The following is a 15814-nucleotide window of genomic DNA, read 5'->3' as shown; positions in this document are numbered from 1 at the left end:
TTCCGGTATTTTGATGATTTTAGCTACATTATTTACCGGAATGGATACTACAGCGTATGCCAGAATATTGTCGGTGCACGCTTATGACAAAAGTTGCGTATGAAGGTCCACGTCGTCGTATAGACCCTAATATAGCGCTACATTCGGTATTTTTAAAATGTTAACAGATTTTTTTTTTTGGATTTTAATTTTTTGGAAAATGCCAAATTTGTACCAAATTTTGGAATGAGCTTTTTCACTTGCTCGGCTTGGTCGAACCAAAAGTCATTTTGACTTGTACCAGTTCTTACATAGGTCATTTGACCTAATAAAACACTAAAAGGTCAACCCTATCTTCAGCTTAAATCGTATGTGTTTTAACCTCTTACATTGAGCTTTATAGTTTGATCGGGTTCGAAAGTCTTCCTTCTGATTCAGTACATTATGTACATCTGATTCATAAATTATGTTTTTAAGAGTTTTTAATCCAAAATGCCTAATTCCGCATCCTCAGTGCCCTGTGAACTTTACTGCACACTTACGTCTTGACCTATGGCAATTTAATTCAAGGTGTACTTCTCACACGTTTTGGCCTTATTCACACAACTGCACACAGCTACATGCCATACATACACAATTACATTAAAGCCAAAACACAAACAAGAAATGAAATCATGCAAATGTGTGTGTGTGGGGGCCAGAAAAAATCTCCATTTTTTGTTGTTATTTTTGTTATCCTTTTTTGTAGGAATAACACACTAACAACCTATTTACATACATTGAATAACGTGCTATGCAATGAAACATCAGCAGGACATGAAAGGACATGGTCCTGAATATGAAAACGATGATGTTGTTACAAAAAAACAGAAACAACAACAACAAGAACAAAAACACAGCAGAAACCCAGTTAAGAAAGTCTTAAAGTCGGGTGGGGCCAACTTTGTGATACCCTACACCACTTTGCTAATTTAGTAGAGCTCCACATAACAATTAAAAGTTTTTATGGGAGAATTCAATCATACACGCTATGATTTAAAGTTCAAAGGACTAAATCTGCCAAAGCATTTGTATCTTTTAAATTCGGAATTGTATTGCCCATTTGGTGCACAATTATTTTGAAATCGGATAAAGATATATATGGGAGCTATATCCAAATCTGAACCGATCTCGATAGAATTTAGCAAAGATATTTCTGAGCTGTATTTGATATATTTTCCTGAATATCGTTGTTACGGAGTGCATATTACGGCTATGGGTAACAAATATAACAAATCGGATGAATAATTTATATGGAAGCTATAGCTATATCTGAACCGATCTTCACCAAATTCGACATATTAGCTTCTAGTCTTAATTCGGTCGTAAGTGCCAAATTCCATCCCATTTGGACAAATATTAGACGTTTGGTGCACAATAAAAGGTAAATCGGACGAAGTTATATATGGGAGCTATATCCAAATCTGAACCGATCTCGATAAAATTTAGCAAATGTATTTCTGAGCTGTATTTGATATATTTCCCCAAATATTGTCGTTGCAGAAATGAAAAGAATAAAGGCAAATCGGATGAAGATATATGTGGGAGCTATATATAAATTTTGACCGATTATCTGCAATTTCAATAGGGTTCGTCCTTGGACCAAACAAATGATCTGTGCAAAATTTCATATGGATCGGGCAATAAATGCGACCTGTACTTTGTTTACAAAAATACATGGACAGACGGACAGACGGACGGACAGATGGACGGACGGACATGCATAAATCGACTCAGAAAGTGATTCTATGCAGATCATCAAAAGGAACTATGGGTCTATCTCGTTTCCTTTTGCCTGTTACAAACAAATGTACAAAGACATAATACCCTGACCACCTTGTGGTGTAGGGTATGAAAACATAACTCTAGTTATGTAGGATTCTGTGAGATAAAATTGTAGGTCGGCCGGTGGCTGTGAGTTGGTGTGCATGTGTGTGTGTGTGTACACGTGGATGTTCGTTATATAGTTTGATTATCTACAAACAAATTGAGTTTATTCTTTTATGCATGTGGTAGATGCTATTGTTGTTGTTGTTGTTCCATTGTCCTCCACCACCTGCTCCTCCTCCTCCAACAGCAATAATAATAACGACAGCAGCAAAAACACTAACAATTATGTCACAATAACAACAACAGCAACACAAACATCTACAGAAAGCCACACCTGCATTTGGTTTTACAACGCCCCCGGACCATGTGACCCATAGTCCCAAATTTTTTGGATGCTGATGAGATATCATTCGATAAACGGTGTGTGTGTGTGGTTGGGTTCACATCTGTGTGTTCTGTGTGTCTGAAGAGAGCAGCTCCATGAGTTTTTCAAATCATTTAAATTTCCATTGGAATGTAAAAATATTTTTAAAACTCATAACATATGCGTTGTGCGTACCAGTGCCGTATTTAAGATAAACGCACTCACGCACAACCATCCGACCGACCACACAACAGATGTCCTAAATATACAAAAGACATGAGTGGGATTTTTTTTCGAACCACGTGTGTGGGTATGAGTGTTTGTGTGTGTGTAAAAAAGGATAAAGGATTATAATGCCAGTATGATAAAATTAAATTAAAGTCAAGACGACCTCAAAACAAATATTACGTTATTGTTCAATAAAAAGATTTTTCCGAAAGCTAATAGGATTAAATTTAAATATTGAAGTGGTTCGAAGGTATGGTTATGATTTAAGCACCTTTCGCAAAGGAGGGCAGGAGAGCATGTGTCAAAATCTATTGAAATTGATATTTTCGTTTGAGCAGATCTCAACTTGAACGGCCACAAAGTTTTCGAAGTTTTTGCAAGAGATTTGGAGATTTTGGTTTTTGGGATGAAAGTCATAAAGAGCATGGACTCATAGGTCAAACCAATTTGTTGCCAAAAATGATTGCCAGGAACGGATTCACTTGTACAAACAAAAAAAAAAAACAAATTTTTGTTAATCGACAAAAGAATCAAGTTGAACCAGTAAAGAAAGTCTTAAAGTCGGGCGGGGCCGACTTTATGATACCCTACACCACTTTGCTAATTAAGTAGAGCTCCACATAACAACTAAAAGTTTTTATGGGAGAATTCAATCATACACCCTATGCTTATAATTATAATTAAAGTTCAAAGGACTAAATATGCCGAAGCATTTGTATTATTTAAATTCGGACTTGTATTGCCCATTTGGTGCACAATTAATTTGAAATCGAATAAATCTCGATAAAATTTGGCACAGATATTTCTGAGCTGTATTTGATATATTTCCCTGAATATCGTTGTTACGGAGTGCATATTACGGTTGTGGGTAACAAATATAACAAATCGGATGAATAATATATATGGAAGCTATAGCTATATCTGAACCGATCTTCACCAAATTTGACATACTAGCTTCTAGACTCAATTCGGTCGTAAGTGCCAAATTCCATCTAATTTGGACAAATATTAGACGTTCGGTGCACAATAAAAGGTAAATCGGACAAAGTTATATATGGGAGCTATATCCATATCTGAACCGATCTCGATAAAATTTAGCAAATTTATTTCTGAGCTGTATTTGATATATTTCCCCAAATATTGTTGTTACAGAGTGCATATTACGACTGCGAAGGACAAAAATAACAAATCGGATGAACAATATATATGGGAGCTTTAGCTATATCTGAACCGATTTCGATCAAATTTGGCATACATATTTTCAGGCCTAATTTGGTTGTATTTGCAAAGTTCCATACTATTCGGGCTGATATTACACGTTTGGTGCACAATAAAAACCAAATCGGACGAAGATATATATGGGAGCTATATCTAAATTTTGACCGATTATCTCCAATTTCAATAGGGTTCGTCCTTGGGCCAAACAGAAGATCTTTGCAAAATTTCATCTGGCTCGGGCAATAAATGCGACTTGGACTTTGTTTACAAAAATGCATGGACAGACGGACGGACGGACATGCATAAATCGACTCAGAATGTGATTCTATGCAGATCATCAAAAGGAACTATGGGTCTATCTCGTTTCCTTTTGCCTGTTACAAACCTATGCACAAAGACATAATAACCTGACCACATTGTGGTGTAGGGTATAAAAATGGTAGTCTGTTTTGCCGATAAAATTTTACTCAGATGTGTGTTTGTTTTGCAGGATTTGTATACCCTCCACCATAGTATGGAGGGTATATAAGTTTGTCAATCCATTTGTAACACCTCGAAACATACATTTTAGATCCCACAAAGTACATATATTCTTGATCAGCATAAAATTCTATGTCGATTTAACGATGTCCGTCCGTCTATCCATCTGTCCGTCTATGGAAATAACTCTAGCTTCTGAACGAAATGAAGTAGTTGATAAAATTTTATTTTATTATGTCTGTGTTTTATGTATATTATGTCTGCAGGACTTTTGATATTGAAAATGGGCCATGTAGATCCAGGTTTTGGTACAGCACCCATATAACGATACCTCCCGATATTCGGTATTTTAATGATTTTAGCGACACTATTCCCCGGAATTGTTTCAAATTTGGTATTCGAAGATCGTAATGGATACTACAGACTATGGCAGAAAATTTTCTGTGTACGTCCACGTCTTCGTATAGCCCCCATATAACAACACCTCCCGATATTCGGTATTTTAATGATTTTAGCGATACTTTTCGCCGGAATTGTTTCGAATTTGGTATTTGAAGTTCGAAGTGGATACTACAGCCTAGGACAGAAAATTATTTGTGGAGGTCCACGTCCTCGTATAGCCCCAATATAACGGTACCTCCCGATGTTCGGGATTTTGATGATTTTAGCGAATTATTCGCCGGAATTGTTTCAAAATTCGTATATAAAGTTCGGAACCGTTACTACAGCCTATGGCACAAATTACTTATGCAGGATCACGTCTGCGCATAGACCCCATATAAGAGGTTTAATTGAAGTAGCATTTTTCTACGGATTTTTTTGTTTTTGAAGTTTTTCAAGTACAAAACATTTGGATTGTACCTAACCTACAGAATATTGAAAATATGGCCATGCAGAATTAAAAAAAAAAAAATATGCAAGATAAATGATTATTTCATTTTTGTATTTTTTGGGAGGTCCCAGAACAAGTTCAATAATATTTCCCCACTCAAAATTCAAACCGAGTTCGATAAAAAGTAAAAAAAAATAAGTTCAGCCTGGCCAAATGGTAAATGAATTTTAAACCAAACCAATAGAAAATGTGGCCCAAATCGTCAAAATACCGAATATCTGGAGGCACTCTAACATGTAGGTTATAGGAAAACGTGGACCTAAATAATAAACGCCACCGGTCACGTCTGCGTTTCTTCGATTTGTTGTAGGGTATTAAAAGTTTTTACTGTTTTTTTTTTTTTTTTGAAAATTTGATAATTTTTATCAAATGGTGGAGGGTATTTAATTTTCGGCCCAGTCGAACCTACTGTGTTTTCGCTTGTTTTAAAATAAGTTATACAGAATGTCAGCCTATGACAAATATTACGTGTACAGGTGCACGTCTTCGTATAGGACCCAACCTAACGGTATCTCCCAGTATTCGATATTTTTAGAATTTGACAGCATTTTTTTTTTTTTTTTTTTTTTTTTTGAAAATCTGCAATTTTTCTCCATATTGTGGAGGAAGACATACTAGTCTTCTACGAACAAGACTTCTTAAGGTCTTCTATGAAATGGCTTTAAGGTCATATATGAAGACCTTCAGGAAGAAGACCTCAATAAATTCTTTGATGAGGACTTCAATAACTTCTTTGAAGAGCACCTCAATGTCTTTTATGAAGAAGATGAAGGCCTCAATCGAAGATGACCTCTAGGTATTTTATGCAGAACACCTGAAGGTCTTCAATTAAGAGACAATCTTCTCCCAAGGTCTTCTATACAGATACGACCATCTTTCAAAGTCTTCTATACAGATACGACCATCTTTCAAAGTCTTCTATAAAGAGACGACCTTCTCTGAAGGTCTTCTATAAGATATTCTCAAGATATTCTATAAAGAGACGATCTTCTCTGAAGGTCTTCTATAAGATATTCTCAAGATATTCTATAAAGAGACGATCTTCTCTCAAGGTCTCCTATAAAGAGACTACCTTCTTTCAAAGCCTTCTATAAAGAGACAACCTTCTCTCAAGGCCTTCTATAAAGAGACTACCTTCGCTCTAGGTCTTCTATAAAAAGACGTCCTTCTCTCAATGTCTTCTATAAAGAGACGACCTTCTCTCAAGGTCTTCTACAAAGAAACGACCTTCTCTCAAGGTCTTCTATAAAGAGACGACCTTCTTTCAAGGTCTTCTATAAAGAGACGACCTTCTCTGAAGGTCTTCTATAAAGAGAGGACCTTCTCTGAAGGTCTTCTATAAAGAGAGGACCTTCTCTGAAGGTCTTCTATAAAGAGACGACCTTCTCTGAAGGTCTTCTATAAAGAGACGAACTTCTCTGAAGGTCTTCTATAAAGAGACGACCTTCTCTGAAGGTCTTCTATAAAGAGACGACCTTCTCTGAAGGTGTTCTATAAAGAGACGACCTTCTCTGAAGGTGTTCTATAAAGAGACGACCTTCTCTGAAGGTCTTCTATAAAGAGACGACCTTCTCTGAAGGTCTTCCATAAAGAGACGACCTTCTCTGAAGGTCTTCTATAAAGAGACGACCTTCTCTGAAGGTGTTCTATAAAGAGACTACCTTCTCTGAAGGTGTTCTATAAAGAGACGACCTTTTCTGAAGGTGTTCTATAAAGAGACGACCTTCTCTGAAGGTGTTCTATAAAGAGACGACCTTCTCTGAAGGTGTTCTATAAAGAGACGACCTTCTCTGAAGGTCTTCTATAAAGAGACGACCTTCTCTGAAGGTCTTCTATAAAGAGACGACCTTCCTTGAAGGCTTTCTTTGGTAAAGACCTCAAGGTGACTTCATTTTTTCTTTGGTGAAGATCTCAAGTTTTTTTTTAAGAAGAAGACCTCAATGTCTTCTATGAAGAAGATGAAGGTCTTCATTGAAGAAAATCTCTGGGTATTCTATGTAGCAAGCCTCAAGGTATTCTATAAAGAGACGACCTTCTCTCAAGGCCTTCTCTGAAGAAACGACCTTATCTCAAGGTCTTCTATAAAGAGACGACCTTCTCTCAAGGTCTTCTATAAAGAGACGACCTTCCTTGAAGCCTTTCTTTGATAAAGAAAGGTGACTTCATTTTTTTCTTTGGTGAAGATCTCAAGTTTTTTTTTTAAGAAGAAGACCTCAATGTCTTCAATGAAGAAGAAGAAGGTTTTCATCGAAGAAGACGTTTAGACATTCTATACAGCAAGTCTCAAGGTATTCTATGCAGAACACCTCAAGGTCTTCTATAAAGATACGACATTCCTTAAAGGCTTTCTTTGGGAAGACCCCTGTTCTTTGAAAAAGGCCTCAAGGTCTTCTATGGAGAAGATCTCAAGTTTTTTTTTTTTGTTTTGTTTTTTTTGTTCTATGTCTAGTACGAAACAATCTTTAAGGTTTTCTTTAGGGATATCTCAAAGTTGTTCATGAAGACCACCAAAAGAAGAATTCTGGGTCCTCCTTTAAGAAGACCTCTAAGTCTTCTATAAGAATGACTTTAAGGCATTTTTTGAAGGTAATGTCATGGTTTTCGATGAATGAGAGTTCAGAATATAAAGAATATATCAGGTTCTTTAATGAGGATTTCGAGGTATTCTATAAATTTTTTTGTATGTGACCCCAAGGTCTGTTACCAACACGCTGAAGAGCATTTGCATGAAGAAGACCAGAGATATTTTCTATATAGATAAGTGTGACTCCCCTTGAAGAGGGGTTGACCTATAGGGAAATTTTAACACCTTTGTGTTTTGATAAACCGTTATATTACCCTTTTCCCATACCTTAAATTCCCCGCTTAAAATTTCATTCTTCTGAGAATATTTTTCTCAACATTTTTTTTTTGGTCCACATGTACTTGGTATTTTGAATGAAATGCAAACCCTCCTTCTTCATTACAAAAAAAAAAATAAGCCAAAATTCCTCAAACAACAGCAACGACAACAACAACTTTAATATCAATATCAAGCTATAACCTTATGTAAACAGCTTAAACGTAAGCTTATTACCTTCTCTTTTCATAAGGAAAATCTATATAAAGTTAAAAAGGATATCTTGTTAAAAAGGATTTCAGGCAACGAGAAAAAAAAGTGAATAAATAAATGTACAGACATAGGGTAAAATATCATACACGACAGCTTCTCTCAACGAAAATGGTAACCCAAAAAAAAGGTAAATAACGTCACTGTGTGAGGGAGTGTGGGTGTGTGTGTGTTTTCGAATAATTCTGATCACATATCAAATAACGGAACGTATGGCTGTAGAGCAACCGTATACATATGCGTGCATATACACATAAGTCTTTCAAAGGTAGAGGGATTTGGAAAAAGTTAAAAGTCTTTTATATTTCGGGAAAAAAAATTGTTGTGAATGGAGATGGGTGGCAATATAAGTGTCCAAAAAAGGGTTTCCATTTAAATCACAGCAAATCAAACCAGACGATTGAGCAGCACTTTGAGTAACAAAACGATTGAAGGACAATCATGCTTTCATATCGTCTAATGGCATATGTCTCGATAAGGGTCTTTTATTACAAAGGCAATTATGTGAAGGGCGATATACTAATTGGATCCCAAAAAGTGAGATTTTGGAAATAAAGAAAAATAAATTAAAAAAATACAAATTATTTAGATTAAACAAGAAAAAAACATTAATTTCGGCCGGGCCGAACTTTGAATACCCTCCACCATTTGGAAAGAATTTAGCAAATCTCAAAAGCAATAAAATCCATTAAAAATTCTGTTAAAATCTTAAAATGCCGAAGGTAGCTGTTATATATAATTATAATTTAAAGTTCAAAGGACTAAATATGCCGAATCATTTCTATCTTTTAAATTCGGACTTGTATTGCCCATTTGGTGCAAAATTAATTTGAAATTTGAAATCTGAACCGATCTCGATAAAATTTCGCAAAGATATTTTAGCTGTATTTGATATGTTTCCCTGAATATCGTTGTTACGGAGTGCATATTACGGTTGCGGAGGACAAAAATAACAAATCGGATAAACAATATATATGGGAGCTATAGCTATATCTGAACCGATTTCGATCAAATTTGGCATACTAGCTTCTAGACTGAGTTAGAATGCATGTGCCGAATTCCATCCCATTTGGGCAAATATTAGACGTTTGGTGCACAATAAAAGGTAAATCGGACGGAGTTATATATGGGAGCTATATCCAAATCTGAACCGATCACGATAAAATTTAGCAAATGTATTTCTGAGCTGTATTTGATTTATTTCCCCAAATATTGTAGTTACAGAGTGCATATTACGGCTTCGGAGGACAAAAATAACAAATCAGATGAAAAATATATATGGGAGCTATAGCTACTGAACAGATTTCGATCAAATTTGTTATACTTATTTTCAGGCCTAATTCGGTTGTATGTGCAAAATTTCATATTATTCGGGCTAATATTACACGTTTGGTGCACAATAAAAGGCAAATCGGACGAAGATATATATGGGAGCTATATCTAAATTTTTACCGATTATCTCCAATTTCAATAGGGTTCGTCCTTGGGCCAAATAATTGATTTGTGCAAAATTTCATCTGGATAGGGCAAAAAATGCGAACTGTACTTTGTTTACAAAAATACATGGACAGATGGACAGACGGACGGACGGACATGCATAAATCGACTCAGAATGTGATTCTATGCAGGCCATCAAAAGGAACTATGGATCTATCTCGTCTCCTTTTGCCTGTTACAAACAAATGCACAAAGGCATAATACCCTGACCACCTTCTGGTGTAGGATATAAAAAATTTGTAACAAAGTAGCTAAAATCATCCAATGACGTGGACCTGCACAGGCTGTAGTATCCATTGCGAACTTCAAATACACAAGTTAAATCAATTCCGATGAATAATGTCTCTAAAATCATCAAAATACCGAATATCGGGAGGTACGGTTATATGGGGGCTATACGAAAACGTGGATCTGCACAGAGAATTTTCTGTCTTTGGCTGTAGTATCCATTACGAACTTTAAATACCAAATTTGAAACAATTCCGGTGAATAATGTCGCTAAAATCATCAATATAACGAAAATCGGGAGGTACCGTTATATGGGGACTATACGAAGACGTGGACCTACGTAGCCCATTTTCAATACCAAAAGTCCTGCAGACATAATACAAATTTGAGTAAAATTTTATCAACCTACTTTATTTCGTTCGGAAGCTAGAGTGATTTCCACAGACGGACAGCCGGACAGAAGGACGGATATTGCTAAATCGACATAGAATTTTGTGCTGATCAAGAATATATATATATACTTTGTGGGGTCTAAAATGTATATTTCGAGGTGTTACAAACGGAATGACAAACTTAACATATCCTCCATACTATGGTGGAGGGTATAAATATAATATGTTATTATAGTTATTTATAAACATTTCAATATTGCCATGGTGGTCATATATTTTGGGGGAACCTCTTTAAACCTTCAAAAATTTTGTGAACTCCTTGAGATTGAGGGCAATATTTTTAAATCAGTTACACACTATCAATCAATCAATCTTCCAACGAGTCTGATCCATCCCTACAAGAACGATCCTGGGCTAACGGCTTTTTCCTATTCTTTATTTTCGAATCCTCTTCGTTAGCATTTTTTAAACACATTTCAGAAATATAAATAAATAAAATAAAAAATACATACAATAGAAAATAATTGAAGACTGTACACCTCCATATTTTCAAAACCCCTCCTAAACTTATCACCCGCCATTCCAAAAACAGCACCCATTATTTTTCTCACTAACTTCATATTATTTCCATTTTGCCCTCAAATTTATTTTCAGAATCATAATAATAATAATTGTGCAACATGTACTTGGTCGCACCGAGCCTCAACTAGATATGCAATTAGATATGCAATTCTCGAGAATTTGTTCATTTCATGCCGCACAAATAGACCTCCTTTGTATATCAAGGATATTGTCATTCACTTGTATTGTTCATTTATTTTTTTCTTCTGCCTTCTTTGCATGCAGTTGTTTATTATTTTCCAAGAAAACTATCAACTTCGAAGAAGACAAACAAAATGAAACAGTAACACAAACAACAACAACAAGAAAAATAACAATAACGGAAATCAGGGCAACAATGGAGGCAATAAATGATAAATTTATAAAGTTTTCCGGCACGCAAAACAGGGCACAGTGGGATACTTTGTGTTTTCGATGAAGAAAACCGACAACAGGTCTTCTTTGGAGAAGACCGACAACAGGTCTTCTATGGAGAACACCTCCAGGTCTTCTATGGAGACGACCTCCAGATCTTCTATGGAGACGACCTCCAGATCTTCTATGGAGAGGACCTCCAGGTCTTCTTTGGAGAAGACCTCCAGGTCTTCTATGGAGACGACCTCCAGAACTTCTATGGAGAGGACCTCCAGGTCTTCTATGGAGAAGACCACCAACTGGTCTTCTATGGAGAAGACCACCAACTGGTCTTCTATGAAGAAGAATCATTCGGTCTTCTATGAAGAAGGCCTCAAGGTCTTTTTTTAAAAAGACCTACAGGTCTTCTATTGAGAAGACAATTCGGTCTACTATGGGAAAGACCATTCGGTCTTCTATGGAGAAGACCATTCGGTCTTTTATGAAGAAGACCTCCAGGTCTTCTATGGAGAAGACCTCCAGGTCTTCTATGGAGAAGACCTCCAGGTCTTCTATGGAGAAGACCTCCAGGTCTTCTATGGAGAAGACCTCCAGGTCTTCTGTGAAGAAGACCACCAGATCTTCTATGGAGAAGACATCCAGGTCTTCTATGGAGAAGACCTCCAGGTCTTCTATGGAGAAGACCTCCAGGTCTTCTATGGAGAAGACCTCCAGGTCTTCTATGGAGAAGACCTCCAGGTCTTCTATGGAGAAGATCTCCAGGTCTTCTAGGGAGAACACCTCCAGGTCTTCTATGGAGAAGATCTCCAGGTCTTCTATGGAGAAGACCTCCAGGTCTTCTATGGAGAAGACATCCAGGTCTTCTATGGAGAAGACATCCAGGTCTTCTGTGGAGAAGACATCCAGGTCTTCTGTGGAGAAGACATCCAGGTCTTCTGTGGAGAAGACATCCAGGTCTTCTGTGGAGAAGACATCCAGGTCTTCTGTGGAGAAGACATCCAGGTCTTCTGAGGAGAAGACATCCAGGTCTTCTGTGGAGAAGACCTCAAGGTCTTCTATGGAGAAAACCTCAAGGTCTTCTATGGAGAAGACCAACAACTGGTCTTCTATGGAGAAGAACTCCAGGTCTTCTATGGAGAAGAACTCCAGGTATTCTATGGAAAAGACCTCCTGGTATACTAAGAAGAAGACCTCATGGTCTTCTATGAAGAAGACCTCATGGTCTTCTATGAAGAAGACCTCATGGTCTTCTATGAAGGAGACCTCCTGGTCTTCTATGTAGAAGACCTCCGGGCCTTCCATGGAGGAGATCTCCAGGTCTTCAATGAAGAAGACCTCCGGGCCTTCCATGGAGAAGACCTCCAAGCCTTCTATGAAGAAGACCTCCAAGCTTTCTATGAAGAAGACCTCCAGGTCTTCTATGGAGAAGACCTCCAGGTCTTGTATGAAGAAGACCTCCAGGTCTTGTATGAAGAAGACCTCCAGGTCTTCTATGAGAAAGAAGACCTCCAGGTATTCTAAGAAAAAGAGGACCTTCAGGTCTTCTATGAAGAAGACCTCTAGGTCTTGTATAAAGAAGACCTCCAGGTCTTGTATGAAGAAGACCTCCAGGTCTTCTATGAGAAAGAAGACCTCCAGGTATTCTAAGAAAAAGAGGACCTTCAGGTCTTCTATGAAGAAGACCTCCAGGTCTTGTATGAAGAACACCTCCAGGTCTTCTATGAAGAAGACCTCCAGGTCTTCTATGAATAAGACCTCTTGGTATTCTATTAAGAAGACCTCCAGGTATTGTATAAGAAAGAAGACCTCCAGGTCTTCTATAAGAAAGAAGACCTCTAGGTCTTCTATAAGAAAGAAGACCTCCAGGTCTTCTATAAGAAAGAAGACCTCCAGGTCTTCTATAAGAAAGAAGACCTCCATGTCTTCTATGGAGAACACCTCAAGGTCGTCTACGAAGAAGACCTCAAATTCATTTTTAACCACTGTGCCATGTTATTTAAGTTTACACCGACTTTTGTTTGCTTAGCTAGCGAAAAAAAAAAATTGAGAACATTTTCGTTAAAGTTCTTATCACCCCATTTTAAAGTTTACGAAACCACACAAGTTATGGACGCAAAAATAATTTAGAAATTCACTAGTTTATAAATATTCAAATACCCTGGCATATATAAGGCGCTGAAAACTGACTGAGGACGAGTCATGTTTAAATAATTTCGATTTACCACCCCCCACCCCTGACACTGATACTCAGTCATACCCGGGTAAACACACATACGCATTCGCTGATTTCCATACATACCTTGTTATCCTTTTGCCATGAACATGTGCCACGTTTATCGATAACTTTACACGTTAACAGAGCGTCCTGACCTGGATTCACTTCCGAGTACTTTGGCTGTTCGGCGAATCTTTGAAAGCAATGGATTCCTGGAATGAAACAAAATGAGAACAGCCAAATAAGAATGGGGGTGTAGCAGATGGTACATTATCAAAGGCGAATAAAAGTAATAATAATACAAATCTTTGGGTGTTGTTAAAAGGGGGGGGGGAATGAAGGGTAGCAGTAGGTGTCCTGTAAAATGAGTTTTTTTTTTTCACAGCCCGTACTTAATTAAAAAGTAGTTATTGATTCCTTTACCCAGTGGAATATTAATTTACAGCGCCACATTCGCTATGGGTAGGATATTAAAATACAAAAAAAAAAAAAAAAAAAAAACAAGTAATTGGTATCTCCTCTTTGAACAAAGGAACGTATTGAACAACAGATTTTAATGAACGTGCCAGGGTTATGGTGGGCAATACGTTGTGTGAATGTGTGTGTATGCAAGGAGTGGAGCTTAAAAGAAAATTTGCAGAAGGGTATTTTTCTAGGGATTGGAAAATTAAATTCAAGGCATATGTATATGTAATAATTAACGGAAAAGTGTGGTTTCTAGGAACCTCATTGGACATTCGAGCCCATATAAAATCAGTAAATTTTATTTCATCTGAGTATTTAATTCTTTGGGAGCTATTGAAGGCCGGAATTAAACTTTAAAATTAAGAAAACAAAACGACCCTTCATTATCCATAAGAGAATTATTTCGACAACACATAACTTATCTCATAGAACACCATTGGTTTTTTCAATTGTAAACAAGTAGCATCTCCTTTACCTCCTGTCCAGAGAAGACGCTTCTGTCTTATTGTCATAGTCGACCAAATGATATTTTCCTCCAACAAAAAATACGAAAATATTCAGTGTATAGAAAAAAATCACGAGTCTTTTTTAAATCGAACATTATGACTTCTTCTTCCCATAGAGTCACATTCGTCTACCCACCCTAATACACTTTACCTAATGCCTTTCTCTCTTCACATATTTCACCCAACATTCAAATTCTTTAATTCATAAATATCACTCTCTTATTTTAATATCTCTCATCAAATTAAAGTCTCTCACTTTCATTCTCTCTCCTTCTCTTCGTCTCTCTCATCTATCAATAGAAACTCTCCAATATTCTCCCACTCACTCCCACTTTAACTACAATTTTGTTTTTATTGTATTTTATATTTATTGTTGTAAATTCAAAATATTAATTACTTTTAAAAGAAGATGAATTTAGAATGAGAGTTCAGTTGACACCGAGATCTTAATATGATCAAATCATTTTGTTTTTTTTTGCTAACCATACATTTGAATAATAAATTGAATTAAAATTTGTTTATAAAAATTTGAAAAACATTTGTTTTAATTTTCAATAAAAAACGGAACATAAATGTTTTACAAGCATAAAACATAACTATAGGGGGTAGCAGAATGTCCTTAGAAAGCTCAAGGAAGACAAAATGATATTTCCAACAAGACAAGTAGACATGCAAGACAAATAAGTCTTCCCTATGTATAATATTTTATAATAATTTCCTATATAATACCATAGACCGTCATATAGAAATTAACGTTCCTATGGAGAGCCTTTCAATAAAAGGCGAAATAGCCAAGAGCCCACCTATATATCATTATAAGAACTGTGTTTAGAAGCCCAATATTTTTTTTTTTTTATAAAAACCAACAAGCAATTCTGTAGACTACTAATGGGTCTTCATGCGGAATGTCAAAGGATCTCTTGGTGCAGAAAACAGACAAAAAAAAAAAAACAGGTTAAAAAGTAGTAAGTTTGGCCGGGCCGAACTTTGAATACCCTCCACCATTTGGAACGAATTTGGAAATTTTTAAAAAATAAAATCCTTAAAAAATTCTGTTAAGATTTTAAAAATACCGAATATTGCCCTTATATTGGAGTATATACGACGTGGATATATTCAAATATTCAAATTCGAAACTTGAAATAAACGGTGAATAATGAAAAATATCGTATATAGGGAGGTACCATTATATCGGAGCTGTGCGAAGACCTGGACCAGCATAGACAATTTTCTGTCACAGGCTATAGCATCCATTACTAACGTCAAATACCACATCTCAAACCATTTCGGTAGGTATTGTACCTAAACTCGTCAAAATACCGAATATAGGGAGGTACTGATATATGGGGCCTATACGAAGACCTGGACCTGCATAGACATTTTTCTGTCACAGACTG

The 15814-nt window shown here is 36.5% G+C and overlaps 1 protein-coding gene across 1 annotated transcript in view; it reads right to left on the bottom strand.

Annotated features, from left to right (window-relative positions):
• Window positions 1-15814, bottom strand: part of LOC101897963 (uncharacterized) — a 546201-nt gene that overhangs the window by 265615 nt on the left and 264772 nt on the right. Inside the window, exon 2 of the mRNA XM_059123253.1 lies at window positions 13531-13658. Coding sequence (XP_058979236.1) covers window positions 13531-13658 — 128 coding nt within the window. The remainder of the gene's footprint in view (window positions 1-13530; window positions 13659-15814) is intronic.

The sequence above is a fragment of the Musca domestica genome, unplaced genomic scaffold, assembly GCF_030504385.1.
Source record: "Musca domestica strain aabys unplaced genomic scaffold, Musca_domestica.polishedcontigs.V.1.1 24, whole genome shotgun sequence".
Taxonomy (NCBI): Eukaryota; Metazoa; Arthropoda; class Insecta; order Diptera; family Muscidae; genus Musca; species Musca domestica.
Note: the sequence above shows the minus strand (reverse complement) of the source record. Positions and strands in the feature narration are given on the sequence as shown.